Source organism: Anomaloglossus baeobatrachus, chromosome 1 (assembly GCF_048569485.1).
Source record: "Anomaloglossus baeobatrachus isolate aAnoBae1 chromosome 1, aAnoBae1.hap1, whole genome shotgun sequence".
Classification (NCBI taxonomy): domain Eukaryota; kingdom Metazoa; phylum Chordata; class Amphibia; order Anura; family Aromobatidae; genus Anomaloglossus; species Anomaloglossus baeobatrachus.
The window spans coordinates 883,581,748-883,606,716 of NC_134353.1; the positions used below are offsets into that span (position 1 = coordinate 883,581,748).

Here is a 24,969-nt window from a genome sequence, read left to right on the forward strand (position 1 = left end):
CCGCCGCCGCCTCTGCATTCATTTCCCTCCGATCTGAAATGATCAAACATTTCAGATCGGAGGGAAATGTCCCCCTCCTGACCTCTCCTCCGGTACACCGGAGCTCTTTGGTCCCTGGAGCCCCCTCCAGTTCTTCAGAGCCCCCCTCCGGAGCGTGCAAGATGGCGCCGACGCGCGCTGAAAACTGCCGCAGCCGGCTCTGCATTCATTTCCCTCCGATCTGAAATGATCAAACATTTCAGATCGGAGGGAAATGTCCTCCCCCTGACCCCTCCTCCGGTCCACCGGAGCCCTCTGGTCACCGGAGCCCCCTCCGGGTCTCCAGAGCCACCCCCCCTCCCCCGCATTCATTCTGCTCTTTCTGCCGCATGTGACACGTCACATGCGGCAGAAAGGTGTCCCCAGGTGTCCCCAGGTCCCCCCAGGTCCCACTAGGTCACCCCCCATCACCCCCCCCCCAGCCCCCGAGCCCCCGGTCATACGTTACCTGTCTGGTGATCCGTCCCGCGATCACACCGCCTCCTTCTTGAATGCTGACGGCGCATGCGCAGACAGCGGCTGTCAGCTGGATTCCTCCCCCGGTCCACAGTGGAGCAGCCTGTGCATCAGCGACGTCAGTCTTGCAGGGACGCTGACGTCGCTGATGCACAGGCTGCTCCACTGTGGACCGGGGGAGAGTCAGTGCAGTAATCAGCAGTCTCTCCATGTGAGGAGTGTGGTCCTCACATGGAGAGACTGCTGTTCCAGAAAATGGGGGGTACGTTCTGTGAGCGTGCCCCTCATATTCTGGAATGAGGTTACTGCAGGTCACTCTGCCCTAAGTTGGACCGGGGCAGTGTGAGTGCAGTATTCTCAGATTACTGCACCCACACTGCTCATGGAGAGCTTGCTCTTCCAGAAAATGGGGGATACGTTCCCTGAACGTGCCCCCCATATTCTAGAAGATCCAGAGTCGGCGTGGGACCTCACGGATTACAGCGGATTACAGCGACCGTAATTTCTTTATTTTCAATAAATTGGGGAAAGAGGAATGTTTCGGGGAGTTTTTTTTTTCAAATAAATTTTTTTTTTGTCTTTTTTTTTTTTGTCTATTACTTGACTGGGTTAGTGATGTCGGGTATCTGTTTAGATGCCGTGACATCACTAACCCCAGGGCTTGATGCCAGGTGACATTACAGCTGGTATCAACCCCATATATTACCCCGTCTGCCACCGCACCAGGGCGCGGGATGAGCTGGGGCGAAGCGCCAGGATTGGCGCATCTAATGGATGCGCCACTTCTGGGGCGGCTGCGGCCTGCTATTTTTAGGCTGGGAAGAGTCCAATAACCATGGCTCTTCCCACCCTGAGAATACCAGACCCCAGCTGTCCGCTTCACCTTGGCTGGTGATCTAATTTGGGGGGGACCCCACGTTTTTTTTTTTTTTAAAAAAAATGCCTGGGGAGCCCTCCAAATTGATCACCAGACAAGGTGAAGCTGTCAGCTGTGGTTTGCAGGCTACAGCTGTCTGCTTTACCCTAGCTGGCTATCAAAAATGGGGGGGACCCCACGTCGTTTATTTTAATTATTATTTTTTTTGGGGGCTAAATACAAGGCTAGGCACCCTTTAGTGCCACATGAAAGGCACTAAAGGGCGCCAGCTTAGAATATGCAGGGGGTGGGACGTTATATATGTTTGACATGTATCCATTCATCCATTGTAGCATTTTAGGCTGTGCGCCCACAATCGGGATTTGCAGCGTTTTGGGCGCAGAGTGTTTTCCCTGCGTCCATAACGCTGCATTGTGCAGTAGAAGCACAGTGGAAGGATTTTTAGAAATCCCATGCCCAATGTGCTTGCCCAATGTGCTTCTTTTCTCCGCCACATAAACTGACCTGTGGCGCAGCTTCCCGAGCCTCAGCATGTCAATTTATGCTGCGGAGATGAGTGTTCTCTGCAGGTAGCATAGAGCTCCACAGCGGCCTGAACCCAAATCGTGGGCATGGGCAGCTGCGTTCTCCCGTGGACAACACTCACATCTCTGCAGGAGGCTGACACTGTGTACTAGACGCCGTGTCACTGGCTCATGGCCACATAGCCTAAAAGTGAGACATTTGTTGCTACAGCAACATTTTTGTGAAGTACCTGTGGATTCAAAATGCTTATTATACTCCTGAATAAAATCCAGTTTCCAAAATGGGGTCACTTGTGGGGGTTTCTAATGTATAGGTACCCAAGGGGCCCTGCAAATGTGACATGGTGCCCGCAATTTATTTCAACTTTTCCAGAATTCAAATGGTGCTGCTTCCATTCCAAGCCCTCCCATTTATCCAAACAGAGGTTTTTGGCCACATGTGGGGTATCCCTGTGCTCATAAGACATTGGATAACAACCTGTTGGGTCCACGGTTTGTTGTTGTCTCTTGAAAAAGTGAGAAATTTGATGCTGAAGCAACATTTTTGTGAAAAAAATGAAAATTTTCAATATGGCAACCTAAGCTTATCAAATTCTGTGAAGTATTCATGGATTCATACTGCTCACTATACACCTAGATAAAAGCCTTGAGGTGTCTTGTTTCCAGAATGGAGTCACTTGTGGGGGACCTCCACTGTTTAGGCACCTCAGGGGCTCTCCAAATGCAACCTGGCGTCCGCTATTGATTCCAGCCAATTTTGCAGTCAAATGGCACTCCTTCCCTTCCGAGCCCTGCCATGCGCCCAAACAGTTGATTTCCACCACATATAAGGTATCGCCAAACTCAGGAGAAATTGCACAATAAATGTTATGCTGAATTTTTTCCTTTTACTCTTGTTAAAAAAAAAAGCTACCTGGTTGAAATAACAATTTTGTGGTAAAAATTTTTTTTTTTTCATGGCTCAACGTTATAAAATTCTGTGAAGCACCTGGGGGTTCAGGGTACTCACCAAACATCTAGATAAATTCCTTGAGGGGCCTAGTTTCCAAAATGGGGTCACTTGTGTGGGGTTTCTGCTGTTTAGGTACCTTAGGGGTCCTCCAAATGTGACATGGTGCCCGCAATCTTTTTCAGCCAAATTTCCTTTCCAAAATTCAAATATTGCTCCTTTCGTTCCAAGCCCTCCCATTTGTCCAAACAAAGGTTTCAGACCACAAGTGAGGTATCGCCGCGCTCATAAAAAAGTGGTTAACAAACCTTGAGGTCAAATTTTTGGAATTACCTCTTGAAAAAGTGAGAAAATTGATGCTAAAGCAACATTTTTGAGAAAATTATTAAAATTTTCAATATGACAACGTAACGTTAACAAAATATGTGAAGTACCTGTGGATCTAAAATGCTCACTATACCCCTAGATAGAAGCCTTGAGGGGTCTAGTTTCCAAAATGGTGTCACTTGTGAGGGGTTTCTTCTGTTTAGGTACCTTAGCGGACCTGTAAATGCAACATGGTGCCCGCAATCTATTTCAGCCAAATTTGCTTTCCAAAATTCAAATATTGCTCCTTCTGTTCCGAGCCCTCCCATTTGTCCAAACAGAGGTTTCTGACCACATGTGGGGTATCGGCGCACTCATAAGAAAGTGGGGAACAAGTTTTGGGATCCATTTTGTTGTGTTAGTTCTTCTAAAAGTGAATAAATTTGGGTTAGAGCAACATTTGTAGGTAAAATTTAATTTTTGCTTTTTTTCATTCCACATTGCTTTTGTTCATGTGAAGCACCTGAAGGGTTAACAAACTTCTTGAATGTGGTTTTGAGTACTTTGGGGGGTGCAGTTTTTAGAATGGTGTCACTTTTGGGTATTTTCTGTCATCTAGGCCTATTAAAGTCACTTCAAATGTGATGTGGTCCCTAAAAAAATGGTTTTGTAAATTTTGATGTAAAAATGAGAAATCGCTGATAAACTTTGAACCCCTCTAACTTCCTAACAAAAAAAATTTTGTTTCCAAAATTGTGCTGATGTAAAGTAGACATGTGGGAAATGTTATTTATTAACTATTTTGTGTCACAGAAATCTCTGGTTTAACGGTATAAAAATTCAAAAGTTGAAAATTGCTAAATTTTCAAAATTTTTGCCAATATTCAATTTTTTTCTTCAATAAACGCAAAAAATATTGTCCTAAATTTGGTACTAACATGAAGTCCAATATGTGACGAAAAAACAATCTCAGAATCACCGGGATCCGTTGAAGCGTTCCAGAGTTATAACCTCATGAAGTGACACTGGTCAGAATTGCAAAATTTGGTCTGGTCATTAAGGTGAAAATTAGCTCCGTCACTAAGGGGTTAAGGAGTTTTATTCCTGAGCACCAATTTTTCACAACGCTGAGGAAGGAGTAGTACCCCATTGGGTGTCAGGTGTGTATGACAGCTGACACCTTGCACTATCTGCTCGATATCTGTTTTGGAATCTGTAGGGGCCGACTAAACCCTTAAATGCCACTGCCAATTGTGACAGTGGCATTTAAGTGGTTAAAAGGGTGGAGAGGACCCCCCCATTAATACTATTGACACCCTACAATTGAAATCGTGACTGCCGATAGTTTCCATGGCACCCTGTAGTAATCTGATGACCTCCGGTTATGGTGGCCTGTTACATCCAGCTTATAAGCGGGCGTTTAACAGGTTGAGTCAGTGTAAAACTCCTTCTGGCCTCTATCCCGGCAGTGTCCCATTATTTTATACTTCTTTCTACCGCATAAAGGCCCTGTCACACACAGAGATAAATCTGCGGCAGATCTGTGGTTGCAGTGAAATTGTGGACAATCAGTGCCAGGTTTGTGGCCGTGTACAAATGGAACAATATGTCCATGATTTCACTGCAACCACAGATCTGCCAAAGATTTATCTCTGTGTGTGACGGGGCCTTAGGTGTAGACCGCAGATGAGTACACTCCTAAAAGATGGACACCACTGGAACAGATGCCAAATGGAGTCCACAGTATCTCCATCTGAGGTTTCGTCTGAATCACATTTTTGTGTGAATTACACTGAAACCACAACGTAAATGCTCAGCGTGTAACAGAAGAATGAAGATGGCCATATGCTAAAAGCATTCAAAAAAGCGTGCATCTCAAAATGTTACCAGTAAAAAACCTAAACACCTATGGGGCCAAAATAGTTTCTTCAGCTGTATTAATTCATCAAGGGGTGCAATTTCTAAAATGGGCTCGCTTTGTTTTTTTTTTTTTTCTTCTGCTGTTCTGCCATTTTAGGGGCTCCGGAACTATCGCCTCAAAATATTGTAGCAAAATCTGAGTTCCAAAATCCAAACCGTGCTACTTCTTTCTGTGCCAAGCCACGTGGCCAAACAGTAGTTTCTGACGATACATGGGGCATAACTGCCTTTTGGAGAAATTGTGTGACTAATTGTGGGGAACAATTTCACCTATCAACTCTTGTGTAATAATTTGCAGCTAATAATTTTTTTGTTTATTCATTTTTTATTTTTTTTTACAACACTAAAATGTTAGATTTCAACTTCCCAATGTTTATAAAATTCTCTGGTGCACCTGTGGGTTCATAATACTCACTATACCCCTAGATTGATTTTTTTTTTTTTTAAGCAGTGAAGATTCCAATATGGGGTCACTTGTGGGGGTTTCAACTTTTTTTGGGCAGTTCAGGTGCTCTGCAAATAGAACATGGTGTTCAAATTTTACATTACAAAAATTAAAGAGCATTCTTTGCTTTCCGAGCCCTACCATGTGCCCAAACAGTAGTTTTTGACCACATATGCAGTGCCATCATGTTCAGGAGACATTGCGTGACAAATTATGGGATCCATTTACACCTGTTACCCTTTGTAAAAAATTACAAGCTTGGGGTTAAAATCTCAAATTTTGCTGCAAAAAAACCCAAATGCGTAACAAATTATGGGGACCATTTTCACAGTTTTTTCCCTTGTGAAAATTACAAAATAGGAACTAAAACAAAATTTTAGCAGAAAAAAACCTTTTTAGTTTTCAAAATTCTCAATACGATCCTAGATAAATACCTTGATAGGTCTAGTTTGCAAATTGGGTCACTTGTTGGGGTTTTTTGCGGTTTTGGTTATCAAGGACTTGGTGTACGCCATGTAGCATTTGCAATCTGTTCCTCCCAGATTTGGGTGGATAATATTTCATTATCACACTCATATGTTATAAAATTTTGTGAAGCACCTGTATGTTCAAAGCTCTCAACACCCCCCTAGATAAATTCATATAGAGGTTTAATTTCTAAAATGGGGTCACTTGTGTGGGTATCTGCTGTTTTGGTACCTAAGGGGCATTGCAATGGAGACATGTTGTCCGTAATCTATTTTGGTCAAATGTATGCTCTGAACACCAAATGTTGCTTCTTCCCTTTCCGAGCCCAGCTCTGCACCCCTACTGTGGTTTTTGACCACATATGGGATATTTCCATGTTAAAGAGAAATTATAGAACACATTTTAGGATCCATTTTTTTTTACTCTTATCCGTAGCGAAAATGGGAAATCTTGGCGCTAAAACAATATTTTAGTGGAAAAATATATATACATATATATATACATAGATCCCTCAAACTCCCTTCAAAACTGAATAGATCCGTACAAAATTAGATTCTTAGATCTTTGAAAAAAAAATGAAAAATTGCTGATTAATTTAACCCTTTGAACATCGTAATGAAATAAAAAGACGTTTGAATTAATGAAGCTGACATAAAGTACACATGTGGGAAATATTTATTATTTTGTTTGGTATGCCTATAAAAATTAAGTTATAAAATCACAAATTTTTCAAAATATTCACCAAATTTCAGGTATTTTCACAAAAAAAATAAAAATTGAAAAACTAAATTATGCCACTAATATAAAGCACAATGTGCCACAAGAAAAAACAATCTCTGAAAAATTGGGATGTATAGAAGGATTCCAGAGTTATTACTAAATAAAGTGAAAGTGATCACATTTGAAAAATGGACCTTGGTCATTAGGCTCTAGAGATCAGCAAGGACTACCTTGCCCTGTACTCGCAACGGATTGGTGGTACTCGAGAACCCAAGTGTAATGGAAGTTAATGGGGAACTAGTGGATTTTTTTGAGAAATCTTTGGAAAAAATGCCCAATGACGTCCATTTATGGTCGGGTATGCAAGATTCCAAATGTTCATTACAAGCACAGAGAATGGTACTGCTCACACCTCGCTAGTTACAAGTACTGAGCATGGTAGTGCCCGCTCATCACTAGCTACAAGTACTGAGCACCCGAGCATGGTAAGGCTCGCTCATCACTAGTTGCGAGCACCCAAGCATGGTAGTGCCCGCTCATCACTAGTTACGAGTACTGAGCACCCGAGCATGGTAGTGCTCACGCCTCACTAGTTACGAGTACTGGGCACCTGAGCCTGGTAGTGCCCACTCATCACTAGTTACGAGTACAAAGCACCCAAACATGGTAGTGCTCGCTCATCAGCAGTTACGAATACCGAGCACCTGAGCATGGTAGTGCTCGCTCATCACTAGTTACGAGTACAAAGCACCCAAACATGGTAGTTCTCACGCCTCACTAGTTACAAGTACTGAGCACCTGAGCATGGTAGCTCTCACGCCTCACTAGTTACGAGCACCCGAGCATGGTAGCTCTCACGCCTCACTAGTTACGAGCACCCGAGCATGGTAGCTCTCACGCCTCACTAGTTACGAGCACCCGAGCATGGTAGTGCCCGCTCATCACTATTGGGCTCAAAATTGGCTCTGTTACTAAGGAGATAATAGTTGTTTTTTTGTTTTGTTTTTTTTTTGTGAAACCCAAATACCAGGAAATATCAAAAACAAAGCAGCTTTTTTTAAAACGTGACATACCAAAAAAAGTGTCAAAAAAGTTATAAAAATGTATGTAACCTTATTTAGTTAAAAAGTGCAGAAAATCCAAAATATCAGAAACCTACCAGTTATTCATCTTAGCCTAAAATGCGTTCAGTGGAGATCCAAGAGTGATTTAGCTTGACAGGTGTAAGGAATATATGGTCCCTGCATTTGTCGGAACTGCCAAGGATCAGATGGTAAATTAACTCATGGTGGACCACCCTTGAGATGAATACAACTTAGAAGAAATCTCTTCAACCCCAAGGGATATGTTCCCTGAAAACCCCTCAGCCCCCAAAGTGTTCGGTCCTCTGCCTCCCGTCTGTATATCCACCTTGGCTCGCCATGTTCACAGTGGATTTAATGTAGAGGAACGTGTAATATTTTCAGTTACGTTACAGGTGTGATGCTGCATAACACAGAGGTTCATTAGAGCTATAAAATTAGCTGGCAGGACTGACTGTTTGTTTCTTCCTCGCTCCATTCCGACCCAACTTTTACCTCCTTGCGTCAAGCTGACTGTGATCACAAATGGATTATGCATCCCCAAAAACCAATAAAAGGACGCCAGCCTGATCCAATGAACTGTGTTTTATACAGTTCCCACTTGTCTCTCGGTAGTAGATGAATGTAAGACACGGCTCGACACTTTCACCATGTGTGTTAAGCATTAAAGTGCTCCTACAGGGCCTCGTTCAGCGCAGAAAGCCGTCGTCAGCAGAACAAATCCTAATCGCCTCACTGCCGGCTCGGACACATTCCTCAGACGCGGTGGGTTCCAGCCGTTAGAGTAAAGGGTCTGTCCAGATTGTTATAGGAAGAAATAGACAGAATGATGCAAAATTACACCAAGGACATTAGTTTTGTGGGCAGTTGGCACTATGACACCGGTTACAGGCTGCCGTAATACAACTGCCTTTCAGGAATCGTTCTGATACTCTGTGCGTTATCAGTGATTTAGAAGGTTTGGGCCATGTCTTGAAGTGCGCTGCACTTCCCAAATTCCTCTGTTTTTTTTTTTTAAGGAGGAGGGTGGTGAAGGGCTCAAAATTGAGTGACTGTTCTTACCACGGGCATTACTGTGCTTGTGGCCCAAATTGTGCTCTTCTGATATTGTTACAGAACCAAAGAACCAATCCTTCTTCCAAGACTGAGGGACTGAGTTTTGGAGGATGTTGAGACCTCCGCCACTGGACACATTAAGTGAATGTAAAAAATTATTTAAAAGAACTGAAGTCCTCAGTGGTTGATACCTTTTTAATGGCTAACTGAAAAGATGGTAATAATAGCAAGCTTTCGAGACTCTCAGGTCTCTTCTTCAGGCCCGAAAGCTTGCTATTATTACCATCTTTTCAGTTAGCCATTAAAAGGTATCAACAACTCAGGACTTCAGTTTATTTTTATCTCTACTGGCTAACACGGTACAAACATATATTTTACCTGTAAGTGAATGTAGTGAGAGGAAATGATGCTGTGTTCCTCTTGTGTAGAGATGACTGAACCTGAGGTTCGGTTTTGGTACTGAACACCAAATTTAAAAAATCAAGGTTCAGGTTCTGGGATTGGATGCTTTTACGTACGAACAAAACTCGTGCAAGCAAAGTTGTGCGCAGGTACGCTTGTTGCTCAGTTCAGTGCAAACTGTTTACAGTGTTTGAATGGTGCACACTGGGGGTAACCTCATGATCACATGTAATGAGCGCCAAAAACAAATTTGAAAAAGCTCGCTCACCCTCCCTTGGAAGTGATCTGCTTATGGCTGGCTCTATGTGGGTGAAGACTCAAACTGCCAATTAGTGACTTGATCCGGAGTTCAGGTCAAGCTGGAGCCTGTGGAGCTCTGCTCGTTTGCTGCCGGCAAACCGAACCTCGATGGAACCGCTCATCTCTACTTTTGTGAATGGTGCGGAAGGGAGCGTGCTTGACCTTCACAATCTATAGGAGCTGCACACTACTGCTCTTGAAGACTCTCTTAGAAGTGTTCCACACATGCACACATCCTCTCCACAGTCACTGGAGGCACTTCTGTGACCGTAAAGATCCTAGCAGTGGATTGGTCATGCATTGTGTCTTCTCATGTTGGTGCCACTAAAGTAGTCAATGTCCCACAACGGGCTCGTCTCGGATGGCCTTGATCTGACAGTCATTGGCAGTGGAGGCTCATGGTAGCATTAAGAAGGGCTGAGATCTGGAGACAATATTCTGTAATAAAGGATGGGTTAAGAATTGTAGACAACATATAAGTGTGTAATTTCATGGTTTGTGCTGTGACTTTTTATTTTGTCAATTTGTATGATCCAATCTCTAAAAAAACAAAAACAAAACAAAAACCTGACCTTTTTGGGGATTTAATAGTCTAAATTACTTTTAGGAGCAAAACATAATTGAAAGTACAATTGAGCATTGTTTCCTCGATACCTCTAGTTTTATTCCTGGTATTGATGCTCGGGGCAGTTTTCTTGGTGACAGGACACGCGTGCGCTGGACATGCTTCATATGATCGGCTATTAACGCTCATTTGTTTTCTGATTTGTTTTCGCAGTGTTTTCGAGCCCTCTGTTGTAAGGGTCCTCCACCTCCTCGACCTGAATATGATATTGTTTGTATAGGACTCACAGGCTCTGGGAAGACGAGTCTCCTAACACATCTGTGCAGCGAGAGCCAAGACAATATTGTGCCTACCACAGGTAATGGAAACTGCTCTTATCAAGCCCAACGTATTTATTATGCTAATATGGCGTCCAGTGGTTTGCATCGCATGCCGAATTCGGCCTTGCATCATTGGTTTACAGTTAGAAACCCATATAAAAAAATGTACACATCCTTAAAGGGGTTGTCTTTAGGAATGCACACATTTTCCTTGCCAGGAGTGACTACACTCCTGATTGACAGTACAGTGTGGGTGTGCTATTATCCCGAATTGTGCACTCTGCAATTAGAGACAATTTTGCCTCTGAAACATCAAAAAAGAGCAGGGACAATGGTGCTGGCTGGATACATTGGACCAGACAGGTTTAGAGTGGCGCTTACAAACCCTTTCCAGTAGAGCTTGTAAGTGCTGCGCTCCTTGCTTAGTGAGCCATAAACAAAAATGAAAATTGAAACGTACCACATAAAAAACATCAAAACATTGTGTGCGCCCCTTGATAGTGTCAGTGAAAGAATCAGATCATCAGACTTTTTAATAAGTCCATTGACCGAAAAGTAAAAAGGTTATGGGGCTTGAAAAATGGTGACACAAATTTATTTTTGTTTTTGTCTTCACGTTTTCTAGTACATGTAGTCATCCGTCGGAAGACGGAAACTTTCTTTTAAAAAAAAAAGAGAGAAAAGCCCCCCCCCTCCCCTTGCAAACAAAAAAAGGGTATGCAAAAGTGAAAAATCGGGTGCATAAAGGGTTACTAATATCTTTGGCTCAGGAAGCTTATTTTTTTTTCTTTTCTAATTTTCTGGTAAATGTTGCCTAATTTTTTCTGACCCTGAATGTAGATTTGGTATGCATTAAGGGAGGTCTCTGACTGTTTTGTGAAGCGCTGTTGGTGCGCGGTACGTTACCTGCTCCTCACTCTGTCCTCTTTATATTTCAGGTTTTAGTATAAAAGCCATTCCATTCCAGAGTGCCATTCTCAATGTGAAAGAGCTCGGAGGTACGGTGACATTTCTTCTGTGTGTTCTGTATGAATTCCTGCAGTTTGGGGTAAATTGTCCAGAATGCTCCGGCAGGTGTTTAGGGGTCAGAATAAGACCATGGAAAGCAAGTCACAAAAAAATCCAATTGGCCTAACTTTTTGTGACATGCTCTGATTCGCAGCGTAAGACAATACACTTGCATTATTTTATGTAGCTACGGCATACAGAGAGCTTCATCGATACAATCCATGTCTTGACGAAAGTCAGAATGGAGCCCCAGCCAAAATCTGTGCCAGATCTTATGACAATCCAGCTCTAATGCCGGTGATTGAGGGCTTTCTAACCCCATTCACATACACCATGAATAAAATCCACACAGATTTTTATTCTAAATAATCGGGAGCAGAGTATTTATTATTGGCGATTCACCAAAGCTTTTTTTGCTAGGTTTCTGGCTAACCCCCCACCCCCTCTTTACCCCACAAAATGCTGACAGTCATAATTTTATTTTTTTTTTGCAGGGTTTCGCAAAAAATGCAGCTTCTGGTGTTTTCACTCAATTCTCTTCAGCTCCAACAAAATGGGTGGAGCTTGGGGTATGATTAGTTATGGCCACCTCCGCTCCTCAATTTCATGTTTACTAATGCCACAAATCTTACCCCACAGAGGCTGGAGTAAGATTCATAGTTAAATAGGTTGACAAAAGACCTAAGTCCATCTAGTTCAACCTTCCTCCAACAAATTTACAGTTATAACCGTGGCGAGGGTCACATAATGGCACACGCCACTACACATCCTCTCCTCTCAAAGTGCACCAATCACAAGGATTTTCATATATAATCTAAAGCCAGTGCTATGCTGGCACTATCATGCTGATTCTATACATATCTTTAGTTGTCAGCTAGGATGTATAGGTTTTGAAACTCAAGCAAGTAAAGTTTGTAAAATCAGCAGCTTGTTGAGTGACAGAAGCTGACAGCTGTGGTGGGTATTCATGGTTATCCCCTCCGTCTGTTGCTTATGCTAATTCTATTATACAATCGTTTTACTGTGGGACTAAAAGGAACTGTGCTGATGTCATATCCAAGTGACCAGAAAGGGCGGGGCCTCAGACAATAGAAACATGTTGCTTCCTGGTATCAGCTATGTTGGTTGATGCCCCGCCCCTTTTGGTCACATGGGTATGACATCAGCACAGGTCCTTTTAGTTATAAAGTAAAACTTTTGTATAATAGAAATACCATAAGTAACAGGGGGAGGGGATAACTATGAATACCCCCCCCCCCTCCCCAGCTATTAGCTGCTGGCATTTGAAAAGCTGTTCATTTTACAAACTTGACTTGCTTGTGATTCAAAACCTATGCAACCCAGCTGACCACTAAAATGTATGTATAGAATCAGCCTGACAGTGCCAGTACAGCACTGGCTTTAGGTTATATAGGAAAATCCTGACTATCGGTGTGCTTTAATGCAGGGTTCCCCAACTCCAGTCCTCAAGGCCCACCAACAGTGCATGTTTTCAGGATTTCCTTAGCATTGCACTGCTGTTGGAACCAGCACCTGGGCAGGTAATTACATTAACACCTGTGCAAGACTAAGGAAATCCCAAAAACCTGCACTGTTGGTGGGCCTTGAGGACTGGAGTTGGGGACCTCTGCTTTAATGAATCTGAAGTGTCTGGTCCAACCTTCACCCTCATCTAGAGGGGCCAGAGAATTGCTGGAATTAATGAACCTATTAATTAGGGGCCAATCCTCATATGGATCTGTGGATAAAGCTGATGTTTGCCTCTCTCTGGTCTGGCACCTATAATTTCTTGTTGATTTTTGTCTAATGCCAAATTATTAGAATCCAATTTTTGTGTTTTTTTTTTTTTTTTTTGTCATTCTCGAAAAAAACAAAACCATAGACCATTTTTCTACTGTCTGTCAGATCTTATTCTCATTCGTTTTAGGTACATGTGTCTGTTTTCAGCATCCACGTGTCATATGTTTCTCTCGTAAGGAGAAATAATTACTGGTCAAAGAACTTGGGAAGCCGCCATCAATCAGTCAGTAAAAATTGCCAACACAGGGATACATCACGGATGGCGATAGTGCACTTTCTTTTTTCTTTTTGGGCTGTACTAGCAGTCTGCAGAAGAGGGCGCAAAACTATAAAGATTGCCCTAAACAAGAATATGTCAATGTGCTAGCCATTAAAAATTAGGATCAAACGTGCACATGGAAATCAAGAGTGTGAATGGGGACTGCGGCACATTCGACGTATGGGAAAACTCCTTCGTACCTCTCATAGCTGGACGTTTGTTACTGTTGCATCCAGTCCTGACAAATCGCTCCTGTGTTCCAGGGCGAAACATTTTGATAAAATAAGAGAGTTTAGTATTGCTGCTGTTTTTGGCACAATGGCTGGTTACAACTGTAGTAAATTCTCATCTGTGAGGGGTACATTTCCAAAATTTTTGCTTTTACTTGAAATCCAATATATAAAATGATGGCTATAGATCTAAGGAGATCTTCTATCGTTAGTGTGTTGTCATTATACCCCGGTAGGATTCTAAGATTTGTATATCAGCTCCTGCATCCCATACGTCTTTATTGACAATATACATGTATCCATATGGGGGCTGTGACCAGTAGACCTAACCCTGGGGGTCTGAGGGTCTCGTATCACTTGTCACTACACGGCTACTGTTCTCTGAGAGGAAGTTATCCCATCACGTGCTGACAGATCCGGCGATGCCACAAGGGGATTATTAACTCCGGACTGCGTTGGATAAGCTGCCGCACCAGAGGAAATGGTGATAAAAGGAACCAAGGCCGGTGTGAACGTGTCGGACTCCTGGGAGGGTCCTGAGCAAAAGCCCAAAAAGAAAATATTGCTATCGTTTAAAGAAGTGCAAATATAGTAGAAGTTATTGACTTCATGATTCTTTATAAATTAATGGGATCATTGCGGCACCATCATCATCTTCACCCGGTGTACTCAGTGGTCTGGATGTGCCTTCTGTTTCAGGGCAATCCCTTTTTGTATTCTTTTCATAACTCACAAATTTAATTGGTATTGAAAATGTCTTGGACTCTGCTCTTTTAGATTTGTATTCCTTATTATTAATGGTATTTTTTATTTTTTTTTTTTTAACTGATACTGACCCATTGTACGAAACCTGAAAAGGATGGTTTGTCCTTGTCCCTATACCCAGGTAGGATACAACATAAAGCAGAGCACCCTGCTTGGTTCTCATGGGCTAAATAGGAGAGCCCCTAAGCAATATTGTCATGCGTTTTAGTAAACTGGAGCAGTCTTTGTATTACATATTAATGACCGATTTGTAATAGAACATTTCCCCTGCATGCCGCGAGGTAGAGAAATGTATAGCTCGCGACAAAATCCATGGGAGAAGGTGGACAAGGCTTCAATCTCAAAAGCGGTGATCTGACTGCAAAAAAACTTCCTTTCAATATAAAAGCTTATCCCTTATCCATGGTCCAAGGATAGAGACTAACTTGCTGATCACTGGGGCCCCAGCTAATCACTGAACGCCCTGCAATCCCGAAAACTGGGTTCTGGAGAGCCTCAATCATTGTCTCTCCATTCATTGTCTATAAGACTATCCAAAATAGCAGCGGTTGAGCACTCTATTCAAGATGGGTTCTGTACAGCCTGGTGTTCGCATAGCCAGAGACACATATATCAAATTGCTGGGGGTTTCATTGGTTGCACACCCAGCAAAGAGCAAGATAGACTTTATTTTCAGGCTAGAAGATTCAAATTAATTTTTGTTAAACCTTTTAAAGTATGTGTAAGGAATTGGGAAAAGTTGGTGGTGGTGTCCGAGCGCTGCTGACGCTCAGAGGTCAGGTACTTTTTTATTTATTTTTTTTTTTTACTCGCATATGTATGCACACGCAAATGAAACAATCAGGAATAATAATTTTAGTAGGTCTATGGGTGGTTATAATCTCCAAACCAAGGTTCCCTTTTCAGGAAAAAATTTTATGTAAAAAACGTAAGTGTATTTAAAGAGGATATCCACTACTTTCACATTGATAGCTTATGCTTAGGATAGGTCCCCAATGTCTGATCGGCCGGCACCCCCGCCGATCAGCTGTTTTCGGTGGCGGCGACGGCAGGCAAGTGGAACTGCTCAGTTCCGGAGCTTCTCAGTCTTCTGATAGTGGCCGGTTACTGCACATCCGCCTCCTGTTCAATTCAATGGGAGGCGCATGTGCAGTACTCGGCCGCTATCAGAAGACTGAGCAGCTCCGGAACTGATCATTTATGGCCACAGGCTGCTGCCGCCGACATAGAGAACCGTTCATTGGCTGGTGTGCTTAGTAGTGGACCCCGACCGATCATGCATTGATGACCTATCCTAAAGATACACCGTCAATGTAAAAGTAGTGGCCAACCTCTTATTAACATGTAGTAGGCTCTATTTTGTAATTTATGCAAGTAATGGTTTTTTTATGCATCTTAATAGTGTTTTTAATTTTGGGTTGGTTGATGGCTGCGGTTATAAAAAGGTTGTAGCAATTTATCATGCCCTAGCATCTGATGAAGGGGGACCAACCGTCCCAGAAACGAATATTGCAATAGACTACTAGCCGCACTATCTATCCTCTCTGTTTCCGCAACATCTGACACCACCGCCCTCTTTCTCAATTCCTTATTCATAATCTCCCTCCTGTGTGTGGAGTAGGAGACCGGAAGAATCTGAAAGGGTCAGCGTTATGTCCTATTGGAGTGCTTGCCAACACTGCAAAAATCCTAGTGAAAGGGTCTGTGTGGGCAAGGAGCGAAGAGCGGAGTGGCTGCCAGCGCAAACTTAATTCCTGTCTCGACTGGAGTGGTGAGTAGCTCCAGTTACCTGTGAAGCAGCAGTACCAAATTAGTTTACCAGCGTTACCGCAACTGGATATATTGCTTCTGTCCTTTACCAGAGTTGTGCCCGGCCTGCAGGGCTGTGGAGTCGGAGTCTGTTCATTTTGGTGGGGTTGGTATAAAATGGACCAACTCCTAGAATATATAAGAAATTGGGTCCAGCGGTTCCATGCAGTATGTTATGAATATTTTTTCATAAGAATTTGTGAAAGTTATGAAATGTCCTATAAATGTCTGTTCTATTCCTGATCAAAGAATCTAGGCTTTTAGTTGATCATTGCATGATAATGATTAATGATTATTACAGTATATTTATCATAAACCTGAGTCATGTCTGAAGGACTCGGAGTTTGTCGGAATTGGGGAAATTGAGGAGTCTGAGTCGGAGGTTCGGGTTACTGACGCCACAGCCCTGTCGGCCTGTCCAACTTTGTTAGCAGAGTTTGTTACATGGGCGGCGGGGTGTGTTGGTAGTCCTGACAGAGCCCGCTGTTCGGCTGCCGCGCAGCCCGGTGTTCTTCCTCCGCACCCCAACCGCCACTTTAGTGCAATACAGTAATAAGCAGACTTTCTCTTCACGCGTCACAATCACAGACACAGTCACAGGTTCTTTCAACCAAACTGCTTTACTTCTCAACATCAAATACAGTTTCTTATCTCTCCTGAGGCCGTCACAATCTTGTTCCCTGAAAGGGTTACCAATAGCAACAGATAATTTTATACATTTTTCCGGTCAACCGCTTCCCTGGTACTTAGGCTCCCTTTGGGGTCCCTGCGCTCCTCTTCCTCCCTTTCAGCTTCACTATCCACAGCAGACTCAACCGTCTTTCCGGTCAGTCAGGACTTGCTTCTCTCTCAAGGGCTCACTGACTGAGGGGTCTCTGCCAGGGAATGGCCACCACCCGGGCCGCACTACATGTCCAGCACCTGGATTTGACCCAGAAGGTCATGCCAAATTAGAGTTATTTGGGTTGTCCTACACCACGTCTCACAGACGCAATCGACTCCACTCCCTCAGGGACTCTCCTCACGCTAACTGACTTCTTAACTGTCATTTTTCAAACTAAGCTCCTCCCCTTCACCAACTTCCTCTAGCCCGGGAGCACCAGGGAAGCAACTTACACATGGTGGCCACCTAGTGGCAGTTTAAACACATTACACCATAACACAAACTCAAACATTCCATTTCATACACTGGATTTGTAGGTCTGAGGCGGCCGAGCCTTACACCCCCTTACATGTTCACCGCTGTTTCTGTGTCGCCCTGGGCAAGCCAGGGGACACAGGTAACAACACACACGCACCCCACATTCCCTGCAGGTACACCAGCTAACCCACAAATCCTTGTTGCCTTCCTCCAGAGGCTGATGATGCACACCAGGGGGTGGGCCGGGCGGTTGGCTCCGCCCACCGAGGAGCTCACAACTCTGGAGGCGGGAGAAACCAGGCAGTCCAGTGAGGGACATGAAGGAGAAAACAGCAGATTAGCCCAGGCAGGGCAAGAGTGAAGTCGAGGAGAGGAGAAAGCTCAGGAGGGAGCTAGAGTGAAACAGCAGTGAAAGTGACAGCCTGAAGTTGGTCTGTGGCTGTGTGCCCAGACGGAGTCAGCAAAGTCAGCAGACAGTGGTGAAGATCTGCAGTGGGACTGTCTGGAGGTTGCTGGAAGGACCACGGAGGCTGTGTGTATCCGGGGGTCTGGAGCAGTATACAAAGGGCAGTCAGCACCAGAGCAGGGGCTTTTCGGATCCCAGCAAGGCTTGGAGTCGCTATACATTGCTAAATCCATTAGTGAAGGGGACGTAGATCCCCCAACAAGCAAGTCCTGATAGACGGCAAAGGTCCAACCACAACGGGGAAACACCGCCACCGCCAAGGCACCAGTTTCCCAGGGCCGGCGCCTGCGGGCAAAGTGTGGAGCTCCTCCGGCACAGATTGCAGTCGGGGAGCGGGTAACCGGTGGGAATCCACCGCTACCAAACAGACATTTCAAAGGTGCAGGGAAGAGACCGTCACCGCTAACTGCAGGGAACCGCAGCACCGTGAACCGTCCGAGGGACCCGTCCAACCAGCCGTTTGTTTACCGAGAACTGTGTCGTGTTTACTGGCTGAGTGAGTACCTCAGTGCCACAAGGCACAGCGCTGCCCCTGCACCCCATTGGGCCCCGGGATCACCAACCCCTACCCACGGAGGGGCAACACAACAACTGGCTGCTCCGCATCACCATCCCCGGGATCCCCATATTGAGCAGCGGTAGTGAAATCACCACAACCGTGGGTGGCATCACGAACTATAACAATCCCCACACCCAACCACAAAACCCCCCTTTCACTCACGAGCGAGGAGTGTCGCTCGAGAAACCCCGGGATCCGGCCCACCGCTCGAGCCACCACTGAGCAGCTGCCGGACCCGAGCAGAAGGGGTGAGCGCGGTGTGCTGACACCCTCCTCCCCGCCCGTGACATTTCTATCAAGTACCTTTTATACATTCACGCAGGAGCAAAGTCTTGTTTTTCATTAAAGTATGTGTGATGGGTAGGCAATTGGGGAATGTCTCTGTAAGGGAACCTGTTATGTAGAATGTGCATTCTGACCTATCAGTAGACGCATGTGTACCCTAATTAATTACACCTCCCTACCCATTCCTGTTGTGTAACATTGTGTAATACTGATCTTTCCTTCACCTCCCACATACAATCTCTTGCCCGCTCCTGCCGCTTGCACCTCTAAAACATCTCTAGAATTCGCCCCTTTCTCATAATGGAAATGACAAAAAACCTCACCGTGGCCCTGATCCACTCTCGCCTTGACTACTGTAAAGCTCTATTAATTGGTCTCCCCCTTAACTAGACTCTCTCATCTACAGTCCATCCTTAATGCAGCAGCCAGGGTCACCTATCTGGCTAACCGCTACCCGGATGCCTCTGCTCTGTCCCAGTCATTGCACTGGCTGCCCATATATTACAGGATCCAATTCAAATTGCTTGTTCTCACCCACAAAGCTCTCCACAGTGCGGCACCCCCCTACATCTCCTCCCTTGTCTCGGTCTATCACCCCACCCGTTCTCTATGCTCTGAAAATAACTTTCAACTAACATCTACACTAATCCAAACCTCCCATTCCCGAATCCAAGACTTCTCCTGAGCTGCACCAATCCTCTGTAACGCTCTACCCCAAGAAGTTAGGACAAATCATAACTTAATCGGCTTCAGATGCGGCCTATTCACACTCCCTAGCCGAACTAAATTCACACAATCCCTCCACAACTTCTCAGAACATAACCCCGCGTCAAACTCCATGGCAGCCAAATGCATCTCAACGTTCTGGCCAACTGGTCCAGGAAGCCATTATCTATCCCCCATTTCCTTGAGCCAGCTGGATTAAATAAGCACTTGTACCTTGCCCCCTCCCCCCCCATCTCATTGTAGATTGTAAGCTCTCACGAGCAGCGAGCAGGGTTGTCTTCCCCCACCCCCCCCCTTCTAAATTTTGTATTTTCAATAACTGTTACTTGTTTGTATATGATTCTCCTGAATTGTAAAGCGCTGCGGAATATGTTGGCGCCATAGAAATAAAGATTTATTATTATAATTGTTGACTACAAGTCATTGTTGTAGCCGACTTGAGTGGGCAAATGCTTGCATTTGATGGTGTCTGGCACGTTGGAGAGGTGTTCTCTTCACGGATGATTCCCGGATTCCACTGCAGGGCAAATGGTTGGCACACCAGATACTGACTGTTTTTTGGGCTTCCGGGACTCCCCAGAACTGTAAAACTGCACATTTTAGAGTGGCCTTTTATTGTGGCCAGCCTAAGGCACGCCTATGCTATAATCATGCTGTGTAATCAGCATCTTGATGCTCCACGCCTGTGAGGTGGATGGGCGGCACGGTGGCTCAGTGGTTAGCACTGTAGTCTTGCAGCGCTGGGGTCCTGGGTTCAAATCCCACCAAGGACACCATCTGCAAGGAGTTTGTATGTTCTCCCCGTGTTTGCGTGGGTTTCCTCCGGGTTCTCCGGTTTCCTCCCACACTCCAAAGACATACAGGTAGGGACTCTAGATTGTGAGCCCCAATGGGGACAGTGTTGACAATGTATGTAAAGCGCTATGGAATTAATAGCGCTATATAAATGAATAAAATTATTATTATTATTATTATTATTATCTCGGCAAAGGAGGAGTGCTCACTAACACACATTTTGACAAATTTCTAAATATTTGAGAAGAAAAAGGCCTTTTGTGTTCATAAAAATATATAGAAAGTCATAGATCTTTGAATTTTTCTCATGAAAAATAAGAGCAAAAACAAGTGATTTTGCACAGTGTACATATAGAGATATCAAGCAATATATATCTACCTAAATTTACTGCATGTGTGTATATATAATGTGCATGTATGTCTCGGTGTGTGAATGTGTATAGGTGTATATGTGTATATGGAGAGAGAGAGGGATATGTGTGTTTCCCCTCGCTTCATTTCATGTGCCTCCATGTACTGATTGTGGAGTGGTCTGCCCATGCAAATGGACTGGGAAATGTCACATCTGGCTCAGCAGTTCAGTTAGTTGCTGAAGCCTGTTTATTTCAGTGTCATTTTGTGCCTGTTTTTTACTGGAGTAATCAGTAGGAATGGCAGCGGGAATGGTTACTCCCCTCTCCACATTCACTCCAGGTTTTGATTCCTTATTGGATCAGCTCAAATAATCAGGAGGTATTCACTAGAGAGAGACTGCTGAGGAGAGCGGTCCAGGCTGAAGGCTGCTGGTGCAGAGACTCCATACCTCCGCTTGCTGTGCTGAGGAGAGCGGTCCAGGCTGAAGGCTGCTGGTGCAGAGACTCCATACCTCCGCTTGCTGTGCTGAGGAGAGCGGTCCAGGCTGAAGGCTGCTGGTGCAGAGACTCCATACCTCCGCTTGCTGTGCTGAGGAGAGCGGTCCAGGCTGAAGGCTGCTGGTGCAGAGACTCCATACCTCCGCTTGCTGTGCTGAGGAGAGCGGTCCAGGCTGAAGGCTGCTGGTGCAGAGACTCCATACCTCCGCTTGCTGTGCTGAGGAGAGCGGTCCAGGCTGAAGGCTGCTGGTGCAGAGACTCCATACCTCCGCTTGCTGTGCTGAGGAGAGCGGTCCAGGCTGAAGGCTGCTGGTGCAGAGACTCCATACCTCCGCTTGCTGTGCTGAGGAGAGCGGTCCAGGCTGAAGGCTGCTGGTGCAGAGACTCCATACCTCCGCTTGCTGTGCTGAGGAGAGCAGTCCAGGCTGAAGGCTGCTGGTGCAGAGACTCCATACCTCCGCTTGCTGTGCTGAGGAGAGCAGTCCAGGCTGAAGGCTGCTGGTGCAGAGACTCCATACCTCCGCTTGCTGTGCTGAGGAGAGCAGTCCAGGCTGAAGGCTGCTGGTGCAGAGACTCCATACCTCCGCTTGCTGTGCTGAGGAGAGCAGTCCAGGCTGAAGGCTGCTGGTGCAGAGACTCCATACCTCCGCTTGCTGTGCTGAGGAGAGCGGTCCAGGCTGCTGGTGCAGAGACTCCATACCTCCGCTTGCTGTGCTGAGGAGAGCAGTCCAGGCTGAAGGCTGCTGGTGCAGAGACTCCATACCTCCGCTTGCTGTGCTGAGGAGAGCGGTCCAGGCTGCTGGTGCAGAGACTCCATACCTCCGCTTGCTGGGCTGAGGAGAGCAGTCCAGGCTGAAGGCTGCTGGTGCAGAGACTCCATACCTCCGCTTGCTGTGCTGAGGAGAGCGGTCCAGGCTGCTGGTGCAGAGACTCCATACCTCCGCTTGCTGGGCTGACGAGAGCGGTCCAGGCTGCTGGTGCAGAGACTCCATACCTCCGCTTGCTGGGCTGAGGAACTGACACAGTAACAGATACTGTTTTGTTTGTTGCAAAGGTTTATTTTGCTGTTCGCATTCTGTTAGTCAGTGGCCAGACTCCCTTAGACATTTATTTTTCCATGTGTGACACTGAGCGCTAAGTGTATACAATAAACACGTAAGGTTGACACGGGGGGGTGCACCTTCCGGCAGACATTTGGTGCCAATGAGAGTTGATCTCGGGAAGACATGCGGTTTCTATAGCAGCCAGAGGCCTAGCAGCAGAACCTCCTTATGGTCGGCCATTACTAAATGTCTATTAGCCCATCCAAAAGGCCTTGTTTGCTAATCATTACAATTCTGACGGGCAATAATACTTTGGAAAGCCAAGTCTCCTACTGAGAGTATAAAATATTAGCGTATAATAGAAGATAACAGTTGCATTTCTCAGAACACTGCAGAGAAAGCAGTCACTGTACCCTGAGGAGATAATTCTGTTTTCCGGTGTTTTTGCGGGAAAGTTTTTAAAAAAAGTAAAAATAAAATAAAACAAATCTGTGAAGATATATCGTCCTCTCGATCTGGTTCCGTTCTCTTCGTCCTTTTTCATCCATCAGAGGTTTACACGGGAGTCTGGACTCGTGGCTTGACTCATAAAGTCTTAGGTTAAAACGGTTAAGCCCATCACACTGGAATGGCTGAAATATTTGTGAGGAGAAATGTCCCACCCTGTGTGTAGCGAACGCGGTAATGAAGGATGACATGCTGAAGTATTCAGAAATAATTTGTAACTGTCTGGAAATGTGCCACCAATGGCTCTGCTGAGCCATTACGTATTGGGTTACTCTTTGATCTCAGATAGGCGTGGAGGCCTGTATTTTGACTAAATACTTGTCTCCTGAGCCACTTTGTGGATATAGTTTTAATATTGTCGATGATGAGCTTACATCATGCAAACAATGAATGCAAGAATATAAATATAAATTACTGCTTAAGGAAATGTAGGAGAAATTGAGATATTCAGTTTACAAAAATGGCCATTTCTATATCAGCCCAGTAGCCACGTCAAGGCATATCTCGTAACTGGGAACCTACACTAAAGTGAAGCCTTTCTCTGGGTTACAAACCTCCATGTGTACGGGCATGTAGGAACCTGCTACTATAGAATAAAATCACCTGTGGCTAATGGGGGAAGGGTACACAGTCAGTGGGCATGACTCCATAATTTAGACAAAAAAAAACAAACTACTGGGCACATATATAAATGGCCATTTTTGTATGCTAAATATCTCAATTGTTCCTGATCTACCAGTCATGTAGGCTGGGTGTTAGTTCTGTTTTATATCGAGGGTGCTGAACCTGAAGCTTATATATCTGCACAGTTTCTATCCCGCATCTATTTGAACCTATTATGTCTGCTCTCCCTGAGACTTTAGCTGCTCTCTCTTCTCTCCACACTGTGTATATCGGTGCAAAACCTTCTGCTTGCTGTTTTTTTTTTTCAAACACTTGGGTTGGACAGACAGAATAGAAAGAGCTATGAGAAGTAGCTCTGACAGATTGGTATCAGTTTTTCAAAATCACTTGCCTAGATCAAGACGTCACATAGCCACGGAGAGTGCACTTGGAGGCTTTTTGATTTAGAGCCTGCAGTTTGGCAGGGTGGATTTCTGTCCCCCGCAGCTTTTATACCTCTGCCCATCACCTGTTCTGCAAAGGAAAGGCTGCCAGTGGGTGCAACTTGGGAGAGCACAGTTTGGACCAGTCATATGTCCATACCGCCGAATTCACTATCAATCTTCAGGAGGACTCTGCCCCATGACCAGCACTAATCCAGGAACCAAGAATTCTGTGTGAACACGTACATAGTCCTCAGGATTTCTGATTCCAAACCTAGAATTGGACTTTCTTGCCAGTTTTGGTCTCGGTCCGCTCAGCTGTTTTTGCCCCTTGCCCATTTTTTTTTTCTGCAGATTTTTTTTTTTTGTTGAGCTTTCACAAGATGAAGAAGGCCTCCACATACTTTTAGGCAATTTGTCACTAGATCAGTGGTGGCTTAATGAGCATGAAGTGTCTGGACTGAGCACTGAGCGTCTCCTGTGTCAGCGAGGTTATCCTGGATTGTCTTTGTTGATGGAAGATAATTGCCATTTTTTTTTTTTTACTTTTACATGGAATCTTTTTGTTTTTGTTTTTATCCCTTTCAACTGTCACATTTTAACGCAAGTTAAAGTAACTTCTCCATTAAGGTCTTGAAGATCGAACCTTATTTCTGACAAGGATTCTTTTTATCATTTTCCCTCTTTTTTTTTTTTTTTTTTTTTATGGAAGGTACTATTGAAAATGTGAAAATGTAGATTTTTTTTATCTATTTTTTTTATTTTGTGTACAGATATTTAATACTTTGGAAAATAAACCTTCCTGTGTACAGTTGCATCCAAAAGTTTTGAGAAGGACACAAATTTTAGTTCTCCCCAAGTTTGCTGCTTCAGTGTTTTTAGACCTTTTTAGTCAGATGTTTCTATGGATAGTGAAGAATAATTATCAGAATTTCATACATTTTTATACTTTAATGACCAATATTTCCTAATTTATGCAAAAACTTAATATTCACAGTTGTGTGCCTAATTTTTCAAGCCTTCTACCCTTCGCCTTGATAGCTGGATATCAGTTTCTTTGCCAGATCCTGACTCATGACCCATTTTTACCTAACCAGTGCTTGACGTTTCACAATTTCTGTGTTTTTGTTTGTCCACCGACTTTTTGAGGATTGACCACATGATCTCTGAGATTGAGACTTGGCGTTTTCCTGGCCATGGACCCAAATTTCTATTTTTTTATTTTTTTATTTTTTTTTTCTCTCTCAGAA

The 24,969-nt window shown here is 44.5% G+C and overlaps 1 protein-coding gene across 2 annotated transcripts in view; it reads left to right on the forward strand.

Annotated features, from left to right (window-relative positions):
• The window catches only part of ARL15 (ARF like GTPase 15), a 381,074-nt gene that overhangs the window by 137,078 nt on the left and 219,027 nt on the right, over positions 1 to 24,969 (forward strand). For both annotated transcript variants that reach the window (XM_075342828.1, XM_075342833.1), the window contains 2 exons: positions 10,323 to 10,467; positions 11,368 to 11,427. In XM_075342828.1, coding sequence (XP_075198943.1) covers positions 10,323 to 10,467; positions 11,368 to 11,427 — 205 coding nt within the window. The remainder of the gene's footprint in view (positions 1 to 10,322; positions 10,468 to 11,367; positions 11,428 to 24,969) is intronic.